Source organism: Scomber japonicus, chromosome 7 (genome assembly GCF_027409825.1).
Source record: "Scomber japonicus isolate fScoJap1 chromosome 7, fScoJap1.pri, whole genome shotgun sequence".
NCBI lineage: Eukaryota > Metazoa > Chordata > Actinopteri > Scombriformes > Scombridae > Scomber > Scomber japonicus.
The window spans coordinates 25,975,554-26,002,447 of NC_070584.1; the positions used below are offsets into that span (position 1 = coordinate 25,975,554).

Below are 26,894 nucleotides of genomic sequence, written 5' to 3' on the forward strand. Positions count from 1 at the left end.
TTTTATTTGGCTTTACAGTTGAGTAATTCATTCCAAATATACAGCACAGACAATCTCTTATAAATGCAAATTCAGCTTAAAAAAAAAAAACGAAACTTTTCTCAACGTTTTGCATTTTCATTCAAAATTCAAAGGTTTAGTTCAAAAGTGCTTTTCCAATTTGTAAAAAAAAGGGATACAAACCAGATAAATGAGGAACAAAAAAAAAATAAATCAAAAACAGGACATGTTTTAGACAAAAAATAAAAAGTACAGACAAACAGCAAAAAGACGAGCCTCTGTACTCAGTTTATAGAGGCGAGGCAGTCACACAAAAAAAGGTCTCAAAATAGCCAAATTAATCTGGCACATATAACATGGAACCTCTTATTTGTCTGTATAATATGACTTTAAACTCGCCCCCCCGTGGTGAGTCCATGAGGAGGAGAAAACAGCCTCCGTCCACAGCGAGACCCCGACTGTCGCAGCACGGCCAGAAAACTTGAGTTCAGGAGCTTTAACGCCGCCGCCGCCACAGTATTTTTGGCACTGAAGTTTTTAACGAAACAAAAAAAAAAAAGCCCTGACTGGAACGGCCCCCTCGAGTTCACATTTCAGTGTCTGGGCTCGGGCATCCGTCTGTAGAACAGCAGGTAAGGTGTCGAAGACGAGCATGTGTCGGGGGAGCATGCTTGTAGGAAGTCCTCCTCCTCAAACAGGCGCACCTCTGAGTCATCAAACAGCATCCATTTGCCCTCAAACTCCAGGAGGTTAGTCAGAGCCTGCTGCTCCGTCGCCTCCATCCCACTGCAGGAGGCCGCCGACGCATCGGCTCCATCTGCGGCCTCTGGCTCCTTTTTAAGTCCCGCTTCAGCGTTCTGGCTGTTAATGTTTTTTCTCCGTTTAGATCCCTCCGTCGTTGTTTTATCCGTGTGTTTGCTGCCGCCGCTCCCGAGGTCGTAACTAGACACACTCCTCTGGCCTCCCAACAATCCAACGCCACCCTCCGACTTCTTGCCTCCCGCCTTGAAGCTCGCGCCCCTCTGTCCCCTCACGTTCAGGCTGAAAGACACCTCGCCGTCGTCATATTCCAACGCTTCGTCTTTCACCTGTGTTCCCGCTTTGCTTTCCTCCTCCTCCTCTTCCGTCTCTTTTCTGTCCCACAGCTTCACATCTTTCAGGTCGGACATGCGGACGTAGGCGGTGTAGTGGCCGCTGCTGATGGTGACGCCGCTGTGCATGACCACGGCGAACAGCTGATAGTGTTGACCTTTGGCAGAGGAGGGACGGGTGTACCACTCCTCCAGAGACAAGGTCAGAGGCGTCTGTAAGGGGGTGTTCACTTTGGACAGGCCTGCGTATGGATCCAGCCTGAGAGGGAAACAACATCACAGCTGTCATTATATTCAAACATCTGGACAGTTATTATATTGATATCATCATATGTTATTGATATCGTCTCAGATTTCGAATATTGTAATATCGTGATATGGAATAAGTCTGGTCTTTTCCTGCTTTTAAAGGCTGCATTAATGTCAAAATTGAATTTTCTGAGCTTAAAGGACTCTTCTTTATCTACATTACTGATGATTAATCCCCACAATACTGTCAAAATATCGAGGAATTTGGTCAAAAATATTGTGACATTTAATTCTGCACATATCGCCCAGGCCTAAATACAAACAGTCAAAGATATTTATATGTGTATCTGTGTTTAATATTTGAAAATGTAGGTGAAAAAGTTTAAGAAAATTATACAATTCGCAGAGGGTATTAGTCTGATAACTTGCATCTCTGTGATGTTTTTTCTTCACTATCTATTAGCAGATGTGTTCTATTACAAGCTGCAAACAATTAGTCAATTGAAAGAAATCTGTTGCTTACTATTTTATGTGTGTATATTTTTAGGTCTCTGATCGCTCTGTTTGATGGGTTACATCCCTTCTTACATCTCCTGGGGCTTCATTTAAAATCATCTATGCTTCTATCTGAGTCTCCCCCCTCTAAATTTCTTGGGGTCTATCATGTTTTTCTGGCAAAGTGCTGGCTGGGATTTGGCTAAACTAAAGACAAAAAAGTCAGTCAAATCACAGGGTTTGACTGAGGGACAGAGGCCCTGCTCACTGCCAGACAGCTGCTGAGCATCTGCCAGCTGTGGAGGAGAAAGCCTCATCTTTTAGAGGTATAAATACCCAACACTGGACTGATCTGGAGCAGTTTACTGGCTATTTGATTCTTTTTTTTTTGTTATGGTTGTAAAAATCTGTTAAAAAATGCTGAACTTTTTGTATCATCAGAAGTGAGAAGTGACCAACAGTGGAGTCATAAAACTGACATGACTGAAAATAGTCGACATTTATCACCATCAGTCCACTGAGGGACAGGACTTAAAAGTGCAGCATTACAAAAAAAAAGAAAAATAAGTCTTACTCTAAACTGTTGGCAGAGAAGCGCTTCAGGTGAATGGTGATGATTTCGGGAGTTTTGTCAAACAGCAGACTTCTCTCTGCCTCTGTGTAATGATGACAGGTCTCACAGAAGTACTTGTCCTCGCCAACGATGCGCTCCACCGATGCAAACTGGCCGATGGCCCATTTCAGAGTCTTCAGCTCTGGTTTAGGATCTGGAGAAACTGGGAAGAAAGAGCAAATATTACTTTTTTTTGTCTGATCTGTGTCACGGAGAGAAGAATAAAGATGTGTGTTTATCACATTTAGCATTTTTCTGTCATTTGAATTTGCCTTTTTTACTTGATACCAAAGACTAGTAACTACTGAATACAATACTAAAAATACTTTGGCACTGTAATTAAAAAAAGAAAAAAGCTCTATTATTGTCCAGCTATTTGTTTTCTTTCTATTTTAATGTAATTGGGTAATTGTATGTTTTAATGCAAAGCACACTGAGTTGCCTCTGTGTATATAAATAATGATTTAAAAATAAAGACATAATATAAATCCTCACTCTCTGAGAGGTCATCAGGGCTGCTCGGTGTGTCATCGAGCACCGGGACACTGATGTCCTGGAAGTCCTCTCTCCTCTCCGTGAAGCTCTCGCACTCCAGACATCGAGTCCTCAGAACCAACTGACCCTGGAACAAGCGCTCCATCAGGTCCAGACCCTCTGAATACAACACAGAGAGAGACACGGCTGAGTGATCCTGACATATACAACATGTGATGTCACATACAAACTTGCTGTTATTTCCCAGATCAGAGGTTACATTCAGTCTCATTTTATCCATCTTCCTTTCAATTTGAAATAATAAATAAATAATCTAGAAGAAGAAAAACCTTAAAACCATGTCAATAAACATTTTTTTCTTTTTTTACACATTCTTTTTCTACATTTGTTGCATCATTTTATAACGTACTTTTCACGTTTTCAAATGTATTAAAACAGAAGACATAAGACTTTTTTTTATGAATAAAAAATCACTGTTATAAAGCATTTAATATGCAGCAACACTATGACAACTAAGACTGGCTGGTTGTCATTACACAGTTTGTAGCTTGCAGGTTTTTTGACCAAACTAATCAATAATGAAAACAATTGCTACTTAATACTCTCCTACCTTGATTTTTCACTGCCGCCTTGTCTTCATTCGTATTTTGGAGCACTGGCTCTCGGCTGGTCTTCTCATTCTCAGTTTGGTCGTCCGTCGGTTCGATCTCCAGCTCTGGTTTCGTCTGGTTTTTGGGGGTCATGGAGGTGATTTTCCCCACGCTGCGGAACTTGGAGAAGATGCTGGGCTGGTTCCCTGACGGTCTGAGCCAGCTCAGCTTAGCCCTCTTCTGTCTTTTCCCCTCTGCTTCTTTTGATGCTTTCTCACCTTTCCCCTCACCATCACTCTCTCCTCCTTTCTCCTTATTCTGCTTCTGCGTCCCCTCGTTTGCCTCCTCAACCTCTCCATCTTTATCCTGGGTGTTTTCCACTGTAATTTCACTAGAGGACTTCCTCTTGGAGCGGGTGAAGGGTTTATTTCTGTTCCCACCGTCTTCCTCTGAATCCGACTTCTTGGACTTGACAGATTTTGTCTTCTTTTTGGCGTTTCCCACCTCGGTGTCACTTTTTCTTTTCCCGCTGACTTGGCCGTCCTCCTCTGCCGGAGTTTTAGCTTCTGTCTCGGAGCTGCCAGAGCACAAATGGTCATCATTCTCCGTTTTCACCTCCGTCACGCTGCTGTCCTCCTCCTCCACCTCCTGCTCCTTTCTAATGGTGTCACAGGCCTCCTGGATGTATCCCAGGATGCACTGCAGGACTTCCTGGGCGTCGTGCTGAAGATAGCCTTCATACATGGGGTTCAGCTGCCTGCAACACACATGTAGAACTGACACAATGAGATAATGGACACAGAAATAACTATTACAATATTCGTTAAGTGATAAAACCAAAGCTGCTGGTTACAGCTCTCAATAGTAAAAAATTAAATATCTGGTTATTTTGATAGATGGTTTTAACAAAATAAGTCATTTTAACACATCATTTCGTGCTAATGAGTTATTAGACACTTTTTTGCCTTTTCATAGATTTAATGATTATTTAGAAACAAATTAAAAGTGTCCATAATCTTGTTTATGCATCTTAAAACACATATAAGTTTTAACTCTTACCTGATATATTTTTATTTCAAATAGATATTAATCAATTGTATTCATGTCTTTTTTAATCCACAACAGTTATATCTTCAGTCTGTATTAAGATTTATATTAGAGTAAGCCTAGTTAAGTTCATGTATATATTTTGGACTTTAAGAGTATTTTATTTTACCTACCTCCCTATTTTATATTTAAATGTATATCAAGTGGCTGCTGTAACACTTAAATTCATCCATGAATAAATATATTCAGTTTACTGTCACAGAAGGCGATAGAAACTAAGAAAATTAACAATTTATAAATTCATTGTTGCAGCTCTACATGATGTTTGTTTTAATTACAAAAGAAATTAAACTGATTTAAGGAAAATGTTTTCCTAAATAAATCAGGTTTTGGGACGTGTGTCAAGCTATGTCCAAACAGGAAGCAGACATGTTTTTTAAGATGTCCCAACTCAATAAATCCGACTTAAAATGATCTACTTTGCTATGTGAGTTATTATCTGGGCACAGATTATTAAATTTGACTTTGCTACCTGAGTGTGTGCAGTATTTTCCGAGGCGGCGTGGTGAGCTCTCCTTCGCTGAAGCTGTCGGGGTTGAGCAGGAAGTTGGACTGCAGCTGCTCCACGGATGTTATCAGACTGTTGAAGCTCCCGAGCAGCTCAATGTGAGCCGGCAAGGACTCTGCTAAACCCTCTGACTGCAGACAGTCAGAATATAAGGATAAAATAAAATGATTAATTAAATATGATAAATGAAATGTGTTTCCCATCTATAATATCAGCGTTTTCCAATTGCAATCAAGAGATATTAACATTAACCCCTGAACATCATACATCATAACAGGAGTAAATTACCACGTGTACAAAGAGGTTAAACTGTGTTAAACTGAGGCCTTTGTTTTCAAGTGTAAGCAGTAAAAATGTGATTTGAATTGCACTGACCTCTTCACTTTTGTCTGTTTCCTCCTTCACTTTCTCTTTCCTTTTAGACAGGTTGTACAGTTTCTTTACGCCCTCCATGAGCCCCGGGCAGTAATACAACACCTGCAGGAGCAATCAAACAATATGATTAGTACTGAAAGTTGTGAAGAAGTAAAAAAAACAAAAACAAAGAGATGCAGTCTTTCCATCCTCTCTCACCATTGGAGAATAAACATATCTTTAAAATAAATACGTAAATAGATAGAATAATGATACAAGTGTTTGACAGGATGTTGTTTGTGTTTAGTGTCTCACAGAGGATACATTTAAGTGATTATATTTTTTTTTTCCTTACAAAACAGCATCCAGTGTAACTATGTTCATTTTTGTCTTTAGTCACAATCACATCAAGGAGACAGCAAACAGTCTCAGCAGTGGGTAACGCTAAGCATTAAAGTTGAATTAGTTTTGTACAGAATCAAATCATGATTTTACAGCTGCAACTAAGTAGCAGTATATAATAATAATAATACAAGTATTGGGAGTTATTACATTTTTAAAAGCTACCTACCAGCTATTCTCTTAATTGTAGCTTAAAAGGAGAGTTTTCCTAACACATATTACACACCTCACGGCTGAAGACACACACAATATTTGAACAGGAGCTGCAAGAGGACACACAAATGCCTGAATGTGTAATAGAAACCTCCAGTGTCTCTGTCAATACAGATAACAGGATCTGAATGTTTGACATGCCTCTCAAACACAGCAGACACTTCTGGTTAACAAAGCTTCATTTTCATTTGTTTATTCAAATAAAAGTGTTGAATATAACCGGAGTGTCCCTTTAATGTGCAGAGGCTGACCTGTAAGACGCTGTTCAAATAGCAGGTGTTGCCGAGGTTGTTGAGCCCCACAAATGGCACCAAGCTTTCTCTTTTCTCACACGGCGGCAGCAGCAGGCTGGGCGATGCCGGACACGGAGACGGACCGGGCACCAGCTGATCACAGCTGCTGAACACACACAACAACAAAGTTTCACGTTAAAATACATTATCAGCAGTAAAGATGCATGAGCACAATTCTTAAGAAGCAGGAAGACAACATGATGAGGCGGTTTATGAGCTGGGATAATAAAAGGAATCAAGTTTGCTTCTTGTTATAACTTTCCTGACCTCACCTGCAGATTCCCAGCAACTTTTAACTTTTTTAATGCCAGATTATTCATGTGTCATTAGGTTTTCAGTGTGGAGCTGCAACATTAACATGATTACTGATAGAAAATTTGTCACAAATTATTTCAATAATCTATTAATATATTGTTTTTATTATTAGTAGTAGTATTATATATGAATAATAAGGATAATTCAGGGTTTATCACCTGTTTCTGGTTAATGTTAGTGTTTAAATCCTCCTATTTCGAGTCATGTGTACGATATTTGGAGCAAAATGTCAACTCTGATGCATTTCAACCTGGATTCTTATATTTTAATCAATATTAATAACTGTCAGAGACTCACAAGGGTTAAACTCTATTCCACCATATTGGAGAACTCAAGACAAAGCAGCCATTTGGTTCACATTTAAATCAGTGGCTCACTGATAGTCAAATCTGTCAGCACTAAAAAACCACTTCCTCTTTGCTGCTGTCACTAAAGTCAGTCTGTCTCCAGCTACTGTGCTTGCAAGTGTTGTCTTCTGAGCTTTGTGTTTCTTATGTAGCTTTCTGAGTGAGATTCATGTATAGTTCCATGTACTGTATGTGTGAGTACTGTGCTCTCACCTACTAGATATATTCTGTTTAGTTTAGACAAGGGTTAGCACCTGGGTAGAACATGCAGGCGGCAGAAAGTACGCTGTGGTTGTAATTCAGCTTTAAATCAGAAATAAACCAGCTTTTATTTAACAAGAAATCAAGAGGAAGTCCTCTCTCCCATTATCAGCAGCTTCACAGTGGAGTGTTCAGGTGTGGTCAAAACAATGCAGCTTATCCGGCGCCATCATGATATAAACGTCACAAACACGCCCACTCACTGTGAACTCTATGGAAAATTCACTGTTGTATTCACACGTGCTTAACCTGACATTACACAGGCTTTGTACAAGGGAGACGGCAGAGAAAAGGAAAAGGAAATAAGTGAATGTTGCAGTGAATAAGGGTTGCGGTGAATGTGTAAGAGGCTTTAAAAAAAAGTGCTGCTTGCTTCATGTTCTTGACACCTCTGTGCTGCCTGCTGGACTTGAGTAATATTTGCTTAACTCTGTTTCATGTGGTCCTGTGGCTTGCTTGATGTACTATATGCTTACTTCACTGATGTAATGTCATTTTTAGCTGTATTAACATGCCTATTTTATCAATGTTTTGTCATGAGTTGCTGCTTGCACTTTATTCCAATAACTGTTTATCTTTAACTTGCCTAATGTCACATCTGGCCAAAGACTATGGATTAAAAAAAACTAGTACTTTGCCTAAATCTGGAGAATCCCTCTCATCCTTAAAGCTCTTAAGGGGTTCTTTCATACCATCAGATATCAGACTGCACAACACCACAGCTCCCAGTATCTCCTATTCCCACTAAAAAAAAACATCGACCCTGTCCTTACTATGTAATTCCCAGGAACATTGTACACATGTATATCTCAGGAACTTCTGCATATTGCACATTTATATATTGCAGAGTTTAATCTATTTGATCACACAATCTTTCACTGACACTTTTCTTCCCACTGTACTGCTGTGTCAATTTGAATTTCTCCCAAGGGGGATCAATAAAGATAAATCTTATCTTATCTACAACAAGGTTCATTAAAGTGCACTGCCACTCTGTCCATTAAATAAATACAAAAATCAAGGTAGTTGTCAAAATATCAGGTTACACCATGTTCATATCAGTTAAGATGCCAATAGCAAGGCTGATAAACTGTAATTATATAATTAATTTTACAGTGTTTTGACATGTGGAACTAGCATAATTAATGAATGTGAGTGTGATTAGATTATGCTGTTGATTTCCTCTTGCTCACTTGTAGGAAACTTAATGTCACATCTGGCCTGGGACTATGGATAAAAAACTCAAAATCAAAAGCAAGGCTGATAAACTCTAATTATATTTAATTTTCCAGTGTTTTGACATGTGAAAGTTGCATAATTAAACTTCTGCTCACTACATATTGTAAATCAGTCAGGTGCATTATAAAGCAGTGTGCTTTTTGGACTTTTATGACCCTTAAAAAACACACACAGTGCTCAGCTCATTGGCAGCACATGCTCACCTTGGCTCAGGCTCCACTGGCTCCACAGATTTGGGTTCATCAGGTTGAGGTTCAGAGAAATCCAGAGCCCGCTTGGTTTCTTTCTTCTGGAAAAACCTCAGAGACAGTTTGCTCTTCTTGATGGGACTCCCCTGAACGTGTTCACCCTGCAGACCTGGCATCTTTTCTCTTTTTTTCTTCTTTTCTTGGTTGATTTTCACTAACTTAAGGAGATGCAACAGCGCCGCTCACTGACAAGAAAAGGAAACGACAACATTTCAATGGGCGCCATAAAGAGTTTAAAAACGAAACTTAGTTGAGTGAACACTACGCAGTTACGAGCAAAGACACTATATGGATTAAATTAACGTAGGCAGATCTGATATTAAAAGTCTAACATAACCGAGTAACCAACTGAACGACACATTATATAACAGGTTAGCTGGCTAAGGCTAACTTATTCTCTTGTTTTCCTCCTCCTCCTCTCAACGTCTACACCGTTCAGCTTTAAGAAGTAACAGTAAAGTTTAAGACAATATCCCATAATAATAAAGAAGTGTTGAGTTGTTTTTCAGACAACACGGCGATTAAAATTGGGTCAAAACGGAGCAGTGAAGAAGTGGGAGGAGAAATCAAGCAGCACGCCGTCTTCTTCTAACTCGCTTCAACTGAAAACCAACTCTTTAAAAATAATTAATATATCGTTTCTGGATCTTTAAAAACGCTTACCTGAAAACGACATCCCACACTGAAGTTGAGTGTGTTTTTCTTACAGTATATCCAAACTTAAAGCCATTTATTTACAAGAGTGTTTGACAATTCAGACCACACGGTGCCGCAGAAGTTGGCGCTTTTTCCTCCAGAAGCAGCGACTGGCCGCCGCAGAGCCGGTCAACACCGACACGATGTTAAAATATCCCGCATAAATGTTCAAATAACCATCAGACTGGACATTAAACATATTTAAGACCTTAACACATAACTTACAAACACGTACACAATTCAGAAAAATGTACCCAAAGATAAAATACGTATATCCCAAAAATTCAGGCTTAGATTAAGCCGCCTATTTGATTTAGGCCCACTCGGCCAGAAGCAAAAGCCATTTTTGTAGTTCTTTGTGAGGTATAATAATATAGGTACAGGTTCCTTCAAATTTAAAATGATGAAGTTGTTGGTTAAAATTAAAGAACTTTTTTTTAACATGGTCTCTGATAGGCTTAACAAATAATTAAATTAAGTGAAAATAAATAACTTTTCTGCAGCTGTCAGACTGTACAATCAGCATTGCTCACAGTAGACCTCACATACCCTCCCAACCTGGACAATTTGAGAAACTGATGTACAAACTCAGGTATATTATCATGCAACACTAATATTACTCTGGTAGCCTACATAATTGTACTACTATTTTTACTATAGTTTTTATATTACTTTTTTATTGCTTTTGTACTTACTTATTATTTATTGTTATTTATCCTTTTTTATTGATGCTCTTCTGTTTTCATTGTCCACTTTGCTGCTGCAATAATGTACATTTCCCCATTGTGATTAATAAAGGAATATCTTATCTTATCGTATATTTTATAAAGGCAGTCAGTTGTCTTTGCAGCAATTTTCATTGTAACTTTCAGGGACACATTTTGGGAAAAACAAACAAACAAACTAGAAATACAGGTAAAGCACATTGAATTGAACAACAAGGCACAGTTAAATTAACCCTTACATACAGTTCATATTCTGACTCATAATTAGTCTATACACCAATTCACATTAATAAATTCCCCCAACAGTCATTAGTAAATGTTTGATTGATCCTTAATGAAGCTGTCAGAGAGCAATCACTATTTTATTATACAGGAAGACATTTTATAGAATATGAAGAATGTTTGAATGGTGGTTTTTGTATTATTGTAATAAATACTGGTCAAATGTGTACATTTGCACATACAAAAAATGTGTCTAATCTGCTCCAAAAAAGACTTATTTAATTTCATATCATATATTTGGGGTCACATTAGTTCACTGAGAAGAAATGTATATAAGGAGTTTTTACAGTTCTCAAATTATAAAGGAGGATTAAGGAACCCTAAACTGACACAAATTAAACTAGGACCTCTATTTGTATATGAAACCAATGACCAGAATAGTCATACACTCTGTAATTTTGTTACTTAAGGATGAAAATGTAGTGAAAATTAATATTCTCCATTTGCTGAGGGCCCTCTAGAGCCCTCTCAATGAGCCCTGGAGGTCCTGAGTCCTCCAGAGACGACTTGTTTTTCCTAGGATGGCGAAGTTATTACTCTTGCCTTTCTCTGCTTCTGATTGGCTAATACTCCATGTCTTCGTCGGTTGGTTTAGGTACGAGGAGTGCGATTGATTAAGGTTGGGGGCAAGAATGTAACGGTAAACCAATCAGAGGCAGAGTAGGGCGGGTCATGACTTCACCATCCTAGGAAAAAATATAGCTTCCGGATGCTGTTTTCAGAACCACTGGGCTACAGGGCTTTTATTTTGAAGACATAAACGGAAATGTAGACTATCTATCATGATTATCTTTTTCGAGGAACTCTACATTTAAAAAAAAATAATTTAAGGATGTTTAATGCTAAATTATGTTAGATTTTGGACGTGTCATAATACTTTCTCTTCAGTATGTTACGTTGATACTCACAAATAAACACAAACAGTGTCAAACGTCAACCGGCAGGGGGCAACACTGTCCGCTAAATGGAGGTCAAACCCGTCCAGCAGCATCAATCCCTCCTTCAGTGGAGCATCTCTTCATCTGACAGTCAGAAGAGGCTGTCCTGCCACGATTTTTCACGGTAAGATACTATATTTACGTTTTCTGGAGGCTTTCAGTTTGAAACCGTGAACCAATTAAACATCCGCTAGGAGAGTAGCACACTACTCTCTTGTTTCTGCATATTTTGTATCAGTTGTTGATTTAAATGATGCTACAGAGTGTTTTGTGCTACTGCTGCTGCTGCTGATGTTGTTGGAGGTGGTGGTGGGAGGGCGGATAATGAAATGACAGGTGTGTCGTCTCTCCAGTGTACACAAGCCTGTAGGCATTTGTCAATACGGTGGTAGATTTGTGCAGGACGGACCGCTGCTGCTGCTGCTGCTGCTGCAGAGTGCCTGCTGCTGTCTGCTTGGTCAGCAGCACAGATTCATCGATGGATGTAGAGCTTATAGCCTACTGTGTGTCTGTGTGTGTGTATGTGTGTGTGTATGTGTGTGTGTGTGCTCCAGCTCTCAAAATCCACTCAGGGTTTCTGGCTTGGTGTTTTAAGTGATGTTGTAAGGTTGTAAGGATGCTGATACAGTGGTGAATGGGAGTAGTTTTTGAAGTACTGGACTGGACCCTGTGGGGCTGTTCCCTCCTCAAGTCATGGTGATGATGGGGCCACAGCATGCCATCATCATCTTCGTCTTCAGCATCAGAGTATGTTATACAGATGTGCCAGATGTTCATGCAATGGTTATCATAGGTACAAATATCATGTTAAAATGTATTATCACAATAATCATGTTTCCTAAAATCCTACTATTAGTGATAAACTCATTACTTCAGTACAGTATTGAATTGTTGTTGGACTCAGCACTGTTCAAAGTTTAAGACTGGAAATTACTTCAAATGCAGCTCAGTGTCTGCATTAGATTCTACGCACCCATTCATATTTAATGAATTAAAAATGTTCTTCATCAAATCAGTCAAATGATTTCTGCAGTGCAGGAGCATGGCAGTAGTAAATGTTATCTGTTGGGTGTGCACAAATTAATTGTTTCAAGGCAGAGAAACATACACAGGCCACTTGTGGCAAAATAAAATGAAACTGCTGATGACGGCAGAAGAAAGATGATTATCACTGTAATCACGGTAATGAGTATGGTTGCTGGTATTGATACCATCAGCATGTTTTAATGCAGTATATAGTAGAAACGGTATGCTGATACATCTCCAGTATCTCTGAAATTTCCAGTTACAGTAAATTTGGTAACTAAATGAAGCTCATACTTCATTTAACTTGGGTTGAATTTATCTTAAATCCCACATTGGATGTTTTAATAATTACCCAATGAAACAGATTTCATTACAGATGTCATGCTCAGCAGGCGATTTATCCAAATTTAACTAGGAGGGCTGGTGGTGGTGGGGAGGGGGGGTTACGGTGGTTACGGTGTTAATGCTCTCTCACATCCCATCTACAACCTAACCAGGGGATGAAGGGATGAATTATAAAGCAGAATTGCATTTGTTTGGTTTTTTTCTCTATCTATTCTTCCCCTCATCACATCCTGATAACATCATTTTCTAAAGGGAATGGGGTTACCAGATACAGAACAGGGTAATTTGGTGAACAAGGTCACTGGATAACTTAGCTCAGATTTTTAGCACTGACATTCTTCCATTTTCCAAGACATGAGACTTCTGATTTAAGGACAAACAAGAAGGGGAAAAAACCTTCACTTGGAGGAATTTGTTCAAATTCAACAAACAGTGAGTGCAGACATTTCAGAGCTGATGCCACCTACTGACAAACCCTGTGAGAATTCAACCCCTAACCTGTAGTAGTAATGAGGACCATTGTCTATACACTGAGCAATGGAATTATCCTTTATCAAGGCAGGCTTTGTCCCAGGAGGCACGAAGCTCTCACGGTCAGAGCAGCAGAGGTGGGTGGTGTGGCAGCTCAAAGCCCTGGCCCCTGACATGAAACACCCCCCCCCTCCAGCCTCCACTCAACCCAGCCAGCCTCTCTCCCAGGAGGGGAGCAAGGGAAGGGAAAATGAAAGCATGTTGAACGACAGGCAGTGGTGCACTTCAAGAATGAGAGGCATGTCCTGATGTCTACAAACACACGTGTGCAATGTTTTGTTTTTTTCTTTTTGAGCCCAAAACTGACAAGTATTCAACTAACATGGATATAATAAACAGATAAAAGCAGCAAATCCTCACATTTTAGGCAGTGAAACAGGCAAAGATTTAGTGTATTGCTGGGTAAATAACTCAAAATGATGAATAAATGATCAAAATTGTTGTTTTCTGAAGATCTGGTAGCTAGTCTTTTTGACTTTAGACCCTTTACAGTGAGGCAATGTCTAGACATGTGGACATGAAAGAAAGTAAAGAAAATTTGACACAACTGAACAATTTTGTGCATCATGGTTTTAAAAATTATTGTATTCATCTTGTGACCTTCAGTTTGGGAACCATCAAATCAATCAAATCATTTTTTTCCAATAATACAACCAAAGAAGTTATTACGAGCTCTAAATTGAATTCATTAGTCTGTCTTTGCCATGAAGACTGTCTTTGCTTTGCTCTCCCTTCAGATAGTTTATTTTCACTGAAAGCCCGGCAGGCATTTCACTGAAGCTCTGTTCAGTCAAGTAGGTTTGTGTGTGTGTGTGTGTGTGTGTGTGTCAGTAGCAGAGAGTTAATGAGATCCTTTATGAGTGTGCATGTGTGCTTAACCCTGAATGCATATGTGCATATATATATGATCAAATCTTCAGCTGTACATAGGGTCTCTCTCTCTCTCTCTCTCTCTCTCTCTCTCTCTCTCTCTCTCTCTCTCTCTCTCTCTCTCTCTCTCTCTCTCTCTCTCTCTCTCTCTCTCTCTCTCTCTCTCTCTCTCTCTCTCTCTCTCTCTCTCTCTCTCTCTCTCTCTCTCTCTCTCTCTCTCTCTCATATATCTGAGTGAGTCCTATTTGATGCATGCTGAGGAGGTGGGTGTATCCAACTCAGCCACTCTGATGTGAAGAAGCAGTAAGTCTTCTATCCTACTCAGTCTGCTCTCTACTCTCCCCGCTCTCCTGTTTCAGCCAGTCTGTCTGCCCTCTAGCGTACTACTCTCTCCTTTCACTCAGCCGCTATTCATCACCACCTAGGATAGATTTACACGACCCACGCAGGTAGGCAGAATAGTGTCCTCGTGGACTGAAGAGTTTGCTTTTGGCTGATTGATAGAGATATATGTATGTTACTCTGGAAAGAGCCAGAAAGGTGGGATCTGTAGCAGTGCTGCTGAGGCTGAAGTTTTCCAAAAGGATACCAAACGCAGCTGCAGAGGTAAGAGAAAGATAAGAGTCATACTTTTCCATTTCTTTATTTTACTCTTTTTCACTCCTTCTTTTCTCAGCTGTTTATTTAGTTCACTTGCCAGCCTTGCCACCCCTGTATCTTTTCTTCTCTCCTTCTCTTGTTTTTTGTGGTATCTTCTGTCTGTTATTGATTTGTAAGATTCATTCATCCACTTTGCTTTCTCCTTTTTTTTACATTCTTTTTACTATTGTTTTGCTGTTATCTGGTGTCCCCTTTGTGCATTTCATTTGAATTACCAACATAAAACTGTTTATATACATCCCAGACAGATACTCTCTTATCATCTTTCGCTCTTCATGTGCTGCTGGTGTTTGGGTTTTTTTGGCCATGAGCTTTAGGATCTCAAGCATCTGTGTGATAATCAGATTTCATAAGAAAGGCATGCACACAAGCACATGCATGTGCACATATCCACCGACACAGGAAATCTTTCTTTACTTCTATATTCTTCTCCCCATCTTACTGTCTCTGTATGTTTTCCTTTCAAGTCTCTCTATACCGGTTGATCCCTCTCCTCAAGCATTTCCATAGCTGTGCCAGGTTTCAGTAAAAAATCCCTGCTGGCCTGACTAATGTCTTTCAGCTGGAGCCTGACATATACATATGGTTACAATACACACACATACTATAGGAAGTGCACTAACCAGGCAGGAGATGGCGAGGGATGCTTGTTGTTTAGAGGGATGGTATATGTGACTTTTGCCTGGTTGCTTCTCTGCGGTCTGCGTGTGTTCACTGTGCATCTCTGCCTCCCTCTCTCTACCTCTCTCTTTCTCTCTCTAATGCAAAACCTCCTTGTCTGTCTCTATATCGCTGCTCTCTCAGGGTGTGCATGTATTCACAGTTAGTCTTGGTCACTGCTCTGCTTGCCTGCCACACAGCATTGTCCATGGTTGGTTGGCTAACTGCAGCTACGCAATATTAAAAAGGCAAAGCATTTCCGTTACATCAGGCATGTTTACAAGGTGCCACATGGTGTCTGTGTGTGTGTGTGTGTGTGTGTGTGTGTGTGTGTGTGTGAGTGTGTGTGTGTGAGTGTGTGTGTGTGTGTTGTTTGCCGCATTCGCTGACATTAAGAGCTCTCCACCCATGCTCAGGTTAAAGGGGACATTGTGATTCACACATACACATATACACACACACACACACACACACACACTTTTCTCTTACATACGGTTGACCCATATTAGTGTACACTCCCCCACTGACTGTGTATGTGTGTGTGTGTGTCAGTGTGATTTCCTTGGAGGTGCGGAGAGGTGGTGGCTGTTGGAGGCATTTACTATGATGCCATGATGTGTGATTTGTAAATTGACACTGTCTGATGAAATTGTATCTGTGAAATGTCAACTTTTCAGGAAACATAAACAAGCAAAACAGCTCCCTTTTTTCAAGCTCGACTCCCATGAATTCTTTTAGATTTCCTGATGAGAAAGGTTTGTTTTTCCCCAAGTCTCATTCTGTGAACACACAGAGGAGCATGCAGTCCTTTAATTGGAGTTAAATAATGAAAACTAGCTGAAGCAGAAGTTACAATGCTTGCATTGTATTCATGACATCAGATCATGCATTTGTTTAAAAATGATCTTTTAGGAGGCTGCAGTGTTTCCACCAAGTCAATACAGCTTGTTTGTGTGTGTGTGTGTGTATGTGTGTGTGTGTGTGTGTGTGTGAGACCCACAATACTGGAGTGATGATTACTCATATTCACAGCAGCAAACACAAAAATGCCAAAAAATTAACTGATGAACTGCTATGACATTTTTTACTGACATGGTGATTAAATGTCTTTCAGTGACTGGATTCTTGTGCCATCAATTTTGGTACAGACGTTCATGTTCTCCACAGGATGATTTCTCATTGCCTTAGTGATAAATTTCCATCTAGTGTCATCACTGTGTCAAAATTCTGATTTGTCCATTACTTATGAACACATACCTGCACAGCTAACTAGTAATAGTTCTTTTCTAAGCTAAATCATTGCCAATCATCTTAAAGATGAAGCAAAATTTAAAACAGCATGACCAGCCCCTAGACTAACCTTCTGACTTTGAAGTTACATGAACACACAATGAGGGACAAAGGACACCAAACATGATGCTTGAACTGACTGTGTATTGTATGTTGTTCAAATACACTAAAAGAAAAACACCAAGAGGCTATCTGAATTATACATGTCCTAAACATCATAGAGAACTGAGTCAAATCCTGTCTGCTTGTATTTGGGCTGACTGGTCCTCTGTCCTGCCTGCATTCAAATATGGTACCTTGAAATACTGCATGATGGAGATTAAGTGCTTCATCTTGGATTTTGTACAAATACATTGGCGTTCCAATTTTAGGCTAATTACAACTCACATTTGGAAATTGAAAACATGTTTATCTTTGTACTTGCTGCTTTGATTCACTCATCACCGTCAGCTGACCCTTCACTGTAGTCATTTTGTGTGCAGCGCAATTTTTGGTTGTAAGGTGCCACCAAAACTGTCGCTTCCTGGTGGTTTACATGAATTCTGAGTTAGCCCACTTTGGTCTCACAGTGGAAGGCAGACCATTAGGGACCAAGCCTCTGCAGTACTGTATAAGAAAGGCTTACCAGCTTAATCTGATGGAAAGTGTATTGAAGCACACACACAAACACACATAGACACAGGGCCCACCCAGAATCTGTAGCCACTCCAGTGAGCATCTTAGGATGGCTGCTCTTAAACAGAGCAAAGTAAAGCGTAGACCACACTAAGCAGTTAAACATGCTTGTCTTCCCTCATCACTGCCACACACAGTGAATAAACACACACATGCTTTCAGTTTGTGATCATGATGATAAGTTTTCTAAATTATTATTCTGAAGATAGCTGTCAGCCAAGACACAACACAGCATAATCCACATGGCACGATTCCTTCACATGAACATAGTAGTGATATGTGTGTGTGTGCGTGATGCAGGTTGTTTTCTCACTAGCCGTGAGATGGGCAGTAATGCATGATGCGTTGGCCGGTGCCTGATGATGCCAGTCTGCGCTCTGTCATGACTGGCCGAGTGCCTGGTGCTCCCATGTGGTTCATATTCTCCAGACTTTCACATCCATTGACTCCTCCTAAGGCCTCTTTGAACCTGTAAATGCCTCTAAATACCTTTGTTGGCCTGCACAGTGTGAATGTGTTGTGCACCAACATGTGTTAAATCTCTGAGATTGGTTAAAGAGATAAAGATGTTGGGTTTCTTTATACAGAAGCTAATAATCCTATACAAAGACTGAACAAAGCTAGAAAAAGAAGAAAACTGAAATGTGTGTGCTTTCATATACACTTCCTTGCAAGTGTGCATGAGAAAGAGCCATACAGAGCGACACTGGCCTGGATTTACTTTTATTGTTTTATCTCCACACTATTTCTAGTTTTTGGGGAAAAAAAGATGTTCTTTCATCAAACAAGTGGCAGAGTCTGTGCTAAGGAGCTTTAGAGCTTCTTAGATCTGCTATGGGAGGGAGAGAGACTCCCTAAACTCTCAATCTATGTCAGTCAAAGAAGCTAAAACCCCTCGCTGAGAACACACACCGATACATGAGAGCCAGGAGTCAGCCCGCTCACACACACACCAGCTGAGTGAACGCCTAGGGACGGTACTAATCTCATTCTCTGTTGACACACTATTGCTCAGCTGTGTAGCTCTTTCACTGCCTGCTCACTCTCCTCATGGTGGTATCTTAAAGCTAGGTGTATTATTTCCTATCAGTGTCAGCAGGAGGGTGAGTTCACACTGAGCCTGAGGTGTGTGTACACTTTGTGCCCGCAACACATCTGCTTTGCAAACCACAGATTCCCAACTTTTAGTATTACATAAGTTCAGGTGAAGTACGACCGCGGTGTGGAAATGGTTTACTATTGGTGAGTAGTAGTAAGTGGATTCATTTTCTTAAGTTATTTAACTCGTCTGTACTATTTAACACTAATGTAGAGATTCAGAACAAACTCATTTCTAATTAGCTTAGGTTTCTGACCCACAGGATAACAAGATAAAAGAGTACCAGTCAACAGTTTGGACATACCCTCCCAATGCCTTCACTGAGGAAGTGTGTCCAAACGTTTGACATGTACTGCATATAAAATATGAACTATAATAAGATAAGATAAAGATTTATGGATCCAGAAAAAATGTAACCTTTAAATGAAACCTTTTTTTTTTTTGACTAAATGTGAATTTTGTCGACATCAGCACTTTAGGCCCTGACAATTCATGAGTTTGTTGTGGCTGAGGTTGATTCAACCCATTTTTTGGGCAGTGGCCAGCCAGCATTGAAGTAGTTGCCAAGATAGGCAGATTTCTTACTTTGCTCTGAAAGCATATTTGTGTTTAAAGGAATGTCTGCTGGCTTAGAGCTGTACACAACACAGTCCCAGTACACAGTTCTGTAGACTAATTAAATTGAGTCAGTCGGTTTAATGTATTAAACGAACAATTGTATTGAAAATTATTGAGAAAGAAATACAAAGTCATTTTGGTAATTAAAATTGGCCAAAAAAGTCCATCTGCAACAGATTCATCCATCTCTCAACTGCAAAGTCATTTCACACAGCACTCCTACTTTCCTGTTAGTGATGGAGGACGTAATGTAAGAAACATCCTTTTGCATGTTGTGTCTTTCAAATATTTATCTGATGCTTAATGTTCCCTATCCTTGGCAGAACTGTCAAGCGTCCTAATGAGAACTGAAAGTTTTCCAATTTCACAAACATTCATAGAAAAATAATTAAACTCCTCTCAAGATTCACAGCATGTACTATCATCTTATGACATACAGTTCAGTATACCGTTAGGAGTCAGTCTGGTCTTTGAAAACCATGGAGTTTGTAGATTTGCATTGTTACTAAGCTAAACAACAGTGTGTTCCTGTGTGTTTTTTTTTTTGGTGTTTCCATGGTGGGTGTGTACGTGGGTTGGTTGAACCGGACAGAGTTCACTGAGGTGGGCAGTAGGTCATCGGTGAGAGAGCACTATGGAGATCAGAGGGACATTACATGCTGAAAGGCTTCCCATTGTTCTTTGTGTCAGCTTTCTACTAAAGTTATAGAATCAGATCTTATCACTTTCCAAAAGATCTTTCCAGTGATCCTGCATGTTTTCAGTCCTTAACTATTTACTGCAAACCATTGTAACATCACCAACAGTCAACCCTTTTATTATTATTACATAGAAAATGCTGTTACTATTCTTGGTCTGGGAAGGTTTATATCACAACTGGCAAAACAATAAAGGTGAACAACTTGTCACTGAGATGGATTATCTATCACTTTGATCTTTAAACTGTGCTGCTTCCACTGAGCTAAAGGCAGAGCCGTTATTTATTCAGACAGGTTTTCAGGTAGCATTTGAAGCACTGACTGCAGCTCAGCCAGAAATAAAGAAACACAACCGGACGTTTCTCAAGAAGCAACAGTGAGGAACAATGAAGAGGTCCATCCTTACATTGTTTCTCTAAGTTGTATCCCCACCACTGCTCCTTAATGGGTTCCTGGCATTGACAGGCAGGAAAAAACAGTCTGTCGTGAGAGAAGTGGAGTGCGCTGAGGGGAAAATGGGACTTCCTTAATGGAACCTTCGCCGTTAGATACTCTGCTCTCATTGGCTGGCTCCAGGAGGCAGGAACTTCCTGTTCAAGTATCGTTGGAAATGACCACTCCCTGCATGAAGTCAAAGACGTGTTGAGTGTGTGCATGCACATTTATGTGTTTGTGGTCTTCTGTGTACTGAGCCTAAAATAAGCTTTGGTTCTCTGACCGAATGTTTGAATTTCTAAGGTGCTTGTGGCTTGTGTGTGTGTGTGTGTGTGTGTGTGTGTGTGTGTGTGTGTGTATATATATAAAAATCTTGTACATGAATACTGTGTAATGTTGCTTTTGGGAGGGTGGTGTTTTGGGTGTGCAGAGCAAAGGCTGGGAAATGGAGCTATATCTGTGAGCCAGTTTCACAAATAGTAATGAAGTCTGTCACAAAAGCACATTTCTTCCGTCGCACAATTTGCAATAAGGTGTTCTATTTAAGCTGCAAGTGCCAAATCTGTGCTGCTTTACTACTCAGTTTGCAAACACTTACGCTACTGTTCCTGTCTCTGCTGCTGCTAAATACTGAAGCATTTCATTTGTCCCACTTTGACCTCAACATCCACCTGCAGACTCAGAGGACTGTTATCGTCACGCCCCAGTGTCCTCTATGTTGAGCTTAGTGTATGTTTATGGGAGGGTGATGAGGACAGAGGTTAGACCCTAATTATCAACTCTGTGTCCACATTATGAGTCTGTTTCTTGTGAATTGACTGACTAAAACACACACAGGAGTGTGGTTTACATTTGGATTTCCTCCTACTGCTGTTTCTGACAGCATGAATAACAGGGAGATTGTGGGTAAACCACAACTATGTGAGAATATACAGTAGTAGACTGTGTCACTGTGGCCACTGGACCATTGTGGCAAGTCTTTGGGATAAACTGTTATATTAAACCAAGTTAGTGGTTTGCAAAAGTTTGGTTGTTGTTGAAAGCAGATTGCATGTTTCTATTTGGCCTTTTTATTTTATTTCTAATTTTTGGAATTGGATTAACAGTCTGGCTGAAAATCAAACACTAAGACTGCGTTCAGACCGACATAGGTGAAATAAAAAAAGGCAGCCCTCTAATGAATTTAAATGGGGGCAGTCTAGTTAACATGGGTGTATGTCATCTTGTAGCCCTTTAAGGAGGTGCAGGGTGCAGCAGGGTAGCTAATGCCAGAGGCTCTGAGATAAAATACAGGATCTCTGTGCATAAAAGTTGAACCAGGCCTAACTTTTGCCCCATACATTAACACACATTTCTAATGGATTACTTTGCAATATAAACAGAATATTTCTACCATTTATGATCTCATGATTGTCACATCGAAGTGGTACATTGAGCAGCTTGCCCCAACTATAACACTGGGCTGAATCATATGTGGTCAGTGGTAAGCATCTTCAATGCTGCATGCAAATGGCACAGATGAATAAGGCTGCAGTTGATCAAGTGAAAATGATCTGGTGTGTGAGCCCTTAAATGTTTGACAACAGAAAAATATGACAGAGAGGACACCCAGAATCCTCCATGTAAGCACGCCAGACCAGGTAGAGTCAATATCATCCAGTGTCAGAGCTGCAGTGCAGTGCCAGCTGTGCTTCCTATAGTCATGAAAAGAAACAGTAGCAGTGTTAAACTGCAGATGTAGGCACATTATCTACTGGGAAAGAAAAATAATATCTGCAGTTTTGACAGGTGTGCCACTTGCAAACAATGATTGTTACAAATACAGTATGTTTTCTTTTTTGTCTATGGCTGCTGTTTGGTTTTGTATTTTACAATTTAAATGTGTGAGCAAGTCACAAACTAGCTCAACAAGCTGCTTCACACCAAACATTTCTTGTTCTTCCTCTCAGAATATATTTAGGCTCTGATGCCATTCATTTAGCTTCTATTCTTTTAGATGTTGATAGGTTCAAGTTGTTTTTAGTGTCTTCTTACTTACTTACTTACTTACTTAGCCCTGTTTTTGTTAAAGGGGTTAGTAATGAATGGCAAAACTCAATGTCAAAATGTATTCAAATTGTATGCAAATATTGTTTTTCCCCAGTGTGCTTGTGTGTGGATCTGTGCACCTGTGAGTACTCAGGGATGGTTTTTATGTCTGCTACTCCCAAATCCCCAACCTCATTTTCAGGACAACCTCAACACATGCTTTCTCTATCTGACAAGTCCTTTTTCTAATAAAAGTTTTATGTCTCCCATCTGCAAGCCAAAGAGAAATTGGCTTTGCGGCTTTTGCTCCCTTCTCTACCCTATCTCTCCTCTTTCTCACCCCCCCTCCTTTCTCTCTCTCTTTCTCTCTTTCCTAAACCCAACCAATACCCTAAACTGAACCTAAACCCCAATTCTAACTTTAACCTGAAAACCAAAATCTGTCCTCACAGCCCAGAGATTTCTTCACAATGCTGGTTTTCAACTGAGATTTGTTCTGTCAAAGATAGAAAGATACACACACGCACATGCAATTGATAGTAGTAGTGGTAGTAGGTAGTTATTGCTTTCCCAGGGGTTAAAGCACACACTGGAGATGATGTAAAAAAGAAGAGTGCAAGAAAGACAGAGATGAAACAAAGATGAAACGGGAGAAAAAAGTAATAGGATGACTGAGAGTGAGTAGATGGGAGAAAGATGATTTTGTGCATTTTTGTGTGTGTGTGCGTGTGCATGCCCGAAGACTGTTTGATGTTCTTCCCATCTTTCAAACTAACTGTGGTGAGATAGCTGGCACTAATGGGTTGCATGAAGCTCAGGAATGTAGATCAACAGATGAATGCCTCGCCGCTGTATAAAACTGTCTGTGTGTTTGTGGTTGAGCGCGAGAGTGTGAAATCATACTGCACATGTATGCTATGTAAGCTTTGGTACACACACACATACACACAGCTTGTAAGCTATCAGGTTATGAGCTTTCAGAGGTGTGTGTGTGTGTGTGTGTGAGTGCCAACATATGTTTGTCGCAGTAAGAACCTTTCTTGTGAGGGATGCAGTGTGTTTGGCCTCAGTGGAGCTGCTGCCTGGTCGGGATTTAATGAGCCCTGAACTCTGTCGGCTCCTCCACCACTGAGTGTGTGTTTTTGCTGAAAGAAAGATGCTGTGACAAACTGAAATGCACAAACACACCTTTCCCAACAGGGACTCGGTGGGCACTTCTGTATTTCGAGTGTTTGGCCAGTGTTTTCTATTGTTATGTACATTGCACATTTGTGGTCTGCACAGTATATAGCAATAACAATTACAGTCATACATAAAGGTGATTCCAGAATACCAGGCATACAAAGCTGACTATCATGACTAAATGTATTTATGACGTGTAAATGACTAGGCCTATATATTATGTTATAAATAAAACAAGCAAATCTCATTGACTTATTTCATATATTTGTTTAGTTGGTAGAATATCTAGCACAATTATTAGCTGCTGTTCAACAACTAAAGATGGATCCAGTGCTAATCCACTGTTTTTGTGCTTGTTTGAGTTTAAACATAATTAAATTTCGATGTACATTTTATATCTCTCCGCCAGAAGAGTAATGCCATACAAACAAGTTAAAGATATCAGGTCAGCCAACCCCTCCTGAGGAGAAATGGGAAAAGGCACAAGCTCTTTGTAAGCTATGCCCAGCTATTTTTCACTGGCCTTAATTAAGACATTTATTGCCATTTCATGTCCATGGCCTTTACAGTATACTTCTTACAACTTCCTCTCTCATTCTGCTGCTACTCTGGCTCTGGTCTGTGTTGCTGCTGCTGCTGTAGCTCTGGGTTCCTGCCTCCCTAAAAACCCTTTCAAAATCTTCTGTGTCACCTGTGGCCAAAGGTACGGGTCACTAGAATCTGAATTTGAATCACTTATATCTGAATGTGAATTGCTCACCTTAAACAATTGCATTAAAGAAACTGAAGTTGAATCACATGATTTGAATTTGTATTGTATAATTTGAATAATTGCATTGACAAGCTGAATCTGAATAGCATAATATTCGATTTATACTGTAGTTTGGAGTTGAATTGAGAAAACTTGTGCAACAGTTAGTGAATGTATTTCCATCCAACACAGTTAAGGAAATGCTGCATAACATATGTATGCCTTAAAGGTAAAGCTGAATCTTTGCAGCATTAAAAAACAACTTTTTGGTCAAAGAAACCCAATGAATCTTATGCTTTCAGGAATTTTGTATAGGCAGCATCACATCAGCTCCATGGATCGCAAGTGGGTTTAACCATGACTGGCATCCCTCCCTAAGCAACTACCTTCAGCCTTCAATCTTTAACAGTATGTTTTTCAGGTAATTGGATCCAAATGCAGGCCCTGGGACACAGCCGATACAGTATAAAGGCAGTTTATGGAGGGTTTTATTCAATGACAGGCAGGTAGGATCACGCAAACAAACAGCAGATTTGGCAGGCAGGACAGCTGGCAGGCAACAGGTAAGAGGCAGGAACAGACATTGCTTAAATTTAAAAGAAACCCGCCATTAAAGCCACATTAGGCAAATTAGATCTGGCTGTAGCTGAAGAGCAAAGATTGTCTGTAGCTGCGTCCTAATTCAGGAGCAACCTCCTTTGAAGTGTGAATTTTAAGAATTAACACATCAAAATGGGTCGACAGGGCTCTCGCTTTCCAGTATTTTCTTGGAATGCAATAAAGAACGGCAGCCTCCTTTGGCCTACATTTGGAGGAAACTGGTGCATCCTCTACAGCCCTCAATATCCCTAAATCCACTGTGCATCCTTTGAATGTGGCAGCCTCTAACTTGGAAGTCAGAGGATACATCCTAAGTCCCATATTATTATATTTATTACTCACTCATCATGGAGGTCGTCCCAAAGCACTGAGGAGCGAGGTTCGAGGAGTCAGGAGTGATCTCTGAGGAGACATGAGTCTTTTACTGGCCAACATGCCCCATTATTGGGTATCAAGTTATTGAGTGGATGCCGAAGCTGATCAGACTGATTGATCACTGCAGTTTTATACCAGAGTGGAGACGAATAAGTGTTTCATTGCCAGGTTTTATATTTTATCTGTTTTCTGATTCACCATCGAGTTAAAAATCTATCATCTTTCTTATTTAATTGTCTTATTTACTCTATTAACTTCAAAGAAACACATTTATATTTTACATCATTCCATAAGTGTCATTTCCTGAGTTTTGGGTTTGATATGAATTACATTATTTAAATATTCCCTAAAACATTTAGCTCAATAGATACATGTTCAAAAGACACCCTAATGATATTCTGGATTATTAAACAATGAATTATCAAAATATCACTTAATGCATTCTGTCAGTTGAAATTTGCCTGTGAGCAGGATAAATACAGACTGCAGGTGTTTGTCAAACAGGTAACAAGCTACAGATGGAAAGCCCTGAAGCTATGATAAGTGTGTGCCTTTATTAGTATTATCACAGTGCAGACACAAACTGTGATTAAAGTTGCTACAGATGTTAAAGCTGACTGACAGCTGATCCAGCTGTGATCAGTTGATGCTTCAGAGGAAAGGACATCTCATTTATCTAAAATCATACTTCCTCTCTCTCTCCTCGCATGGTTTCCTTGTATCTCTCCATGCATCATCTGTGAGAGGGACTAAGACGGAAGGAAAGGATGCAAATGAGGGTAACATAGATGCAAATTAAGGGACTTGGGATGTACCCAGAGACTCTATGAAAAGAGTCAGAGGCATGTGAGGGGGGGAAAGATGTGTCACTGTGACACAATCAGGCTAGATTGCAGCACTTGAACTCACACACCCACCATGAATGACTCTAATCAGCAGGATTGCATCATTAGAGAGGACTCTTCTGATTGTCAATCAGGGCTCAGTGTGTGAAGCTATTTCTTATTTTAGCAAGTAGTCCAAATACCCTAATAGAAAAATATGTTTTGTTGTTGTTGTTTTTTCAAGCAGCAAAGTTATTAAAAGGTTTGAATGGGGCTTTTAAAGGGGATGTAGTGTGTAGGATTTAGTGGCATCTGGCAGTGAGGCTGTAAGTTGCAACAGACTGAATACTCTCTTGAGAGTCAGTGTTTGAATTGTCTGATGTGGGCTACTATAGAAATATGGCGGTGCAACATGGCAGGCTCCCTGGAAGAGGATCTGCTCCCTATGTAGATATAATGGGTTCATTTTGAGGTAACACAAACTTTTTACAGATTATTATACACTAATTGTACATGATTATATGAATTTCTGCCCAGTCTATTTGCCTAGCCACTAAATTCTACACACTGCAGCTGTAACATATGTAAGAATGCTCCCTGCAAGTCTAAAGCCAGGGTTAGAGGTAGGGGTTAGGGTTAGCTTCAGCTTGCTCTGCTCTGCTTGCAACAATTTCTTCTATACCCTGCAGATAAGCTGAAGTCAGCTCATCGTGCATGCCCATAAACGGCTGACTGTAGCTTTGGTTGCTAAGGTTGTTGCTAAGGT

At 40.0% G+C, this 26,894-nt stretch overlaps 2 protein-coding genes across 4 annotated transcripts in view; one reads left to right on the forward strand and one right to left on the reverse strand.

Annotated features, from left to right (window-relative positions):
• Positions 1 to 418: 418 nt before the first annotated feature.
• usp1 (ubiquitin specific peptidase 1) lies at positions 419 to 9,609 on the reverse strand. Of its 3 annotated transcripts, XM_053322233.1 has the most exons (9): positions 9,484 to 9,609; positions 8,776 to 9,005; positions 6,369 to 6,516; positions 5,524 to 5,625; positions 5,113 to 5,279; positions 3,554 to 4,290; positions 2,944 to 3,102; positions 2,410 to 2,611; positions 419 to 1,350 (listed from the first exon to the last, which is right to left on the reverse strand). In XM_053322233.1, the coding sequence occupies exons 2-9, from the start codon at positions 8,934 to 8,936 to the stop codon at positions 594 to 596; spliced, it is 2,433 nt and encodes an 810-aa protein (XP_053178208.1). In that variant the 5' UTR covers positions 8,937 to 9,005; positions 9,484 to 9,609; the 3' UTR covers positions 419 to 593. The 3 variants fall into 3 exon arrangements, with proteins under 3 accessions (XP_053178208.1, XP_053178209.1, XP_053178207.1); XM_053322234.1 differs by lacking the exon at positions 9,484 to 9,609 and having other exon boundaries at positions 6,369 to 6,513; positions 8,776 to 9,247; XM_053322232.1 differs by lacking the exon at positions 9,484 to 9,609 and having other exon boundaries at positions 8,776 to 9,247.
• A 5,158-nt stretch (positions 9,610 to 14,767) lies between these two features.
• kank4 (KN motif and ankyrin repeat domains 4) overlaps positions 14,768 to 26,894 on the forward strand; it is a 73,234-nt gene continuing 61,107 nt past the window's right edge. Inside the window, exon 1 of the mRNA XM_053323012.1 lies at positions 14,768 to 14,839. The gene's annotated coding sequence lies outside the window, so the exon portion shown is untranslated. The remainder of the gene's footprint in view (positions 14,840 to 26,894) is intronic.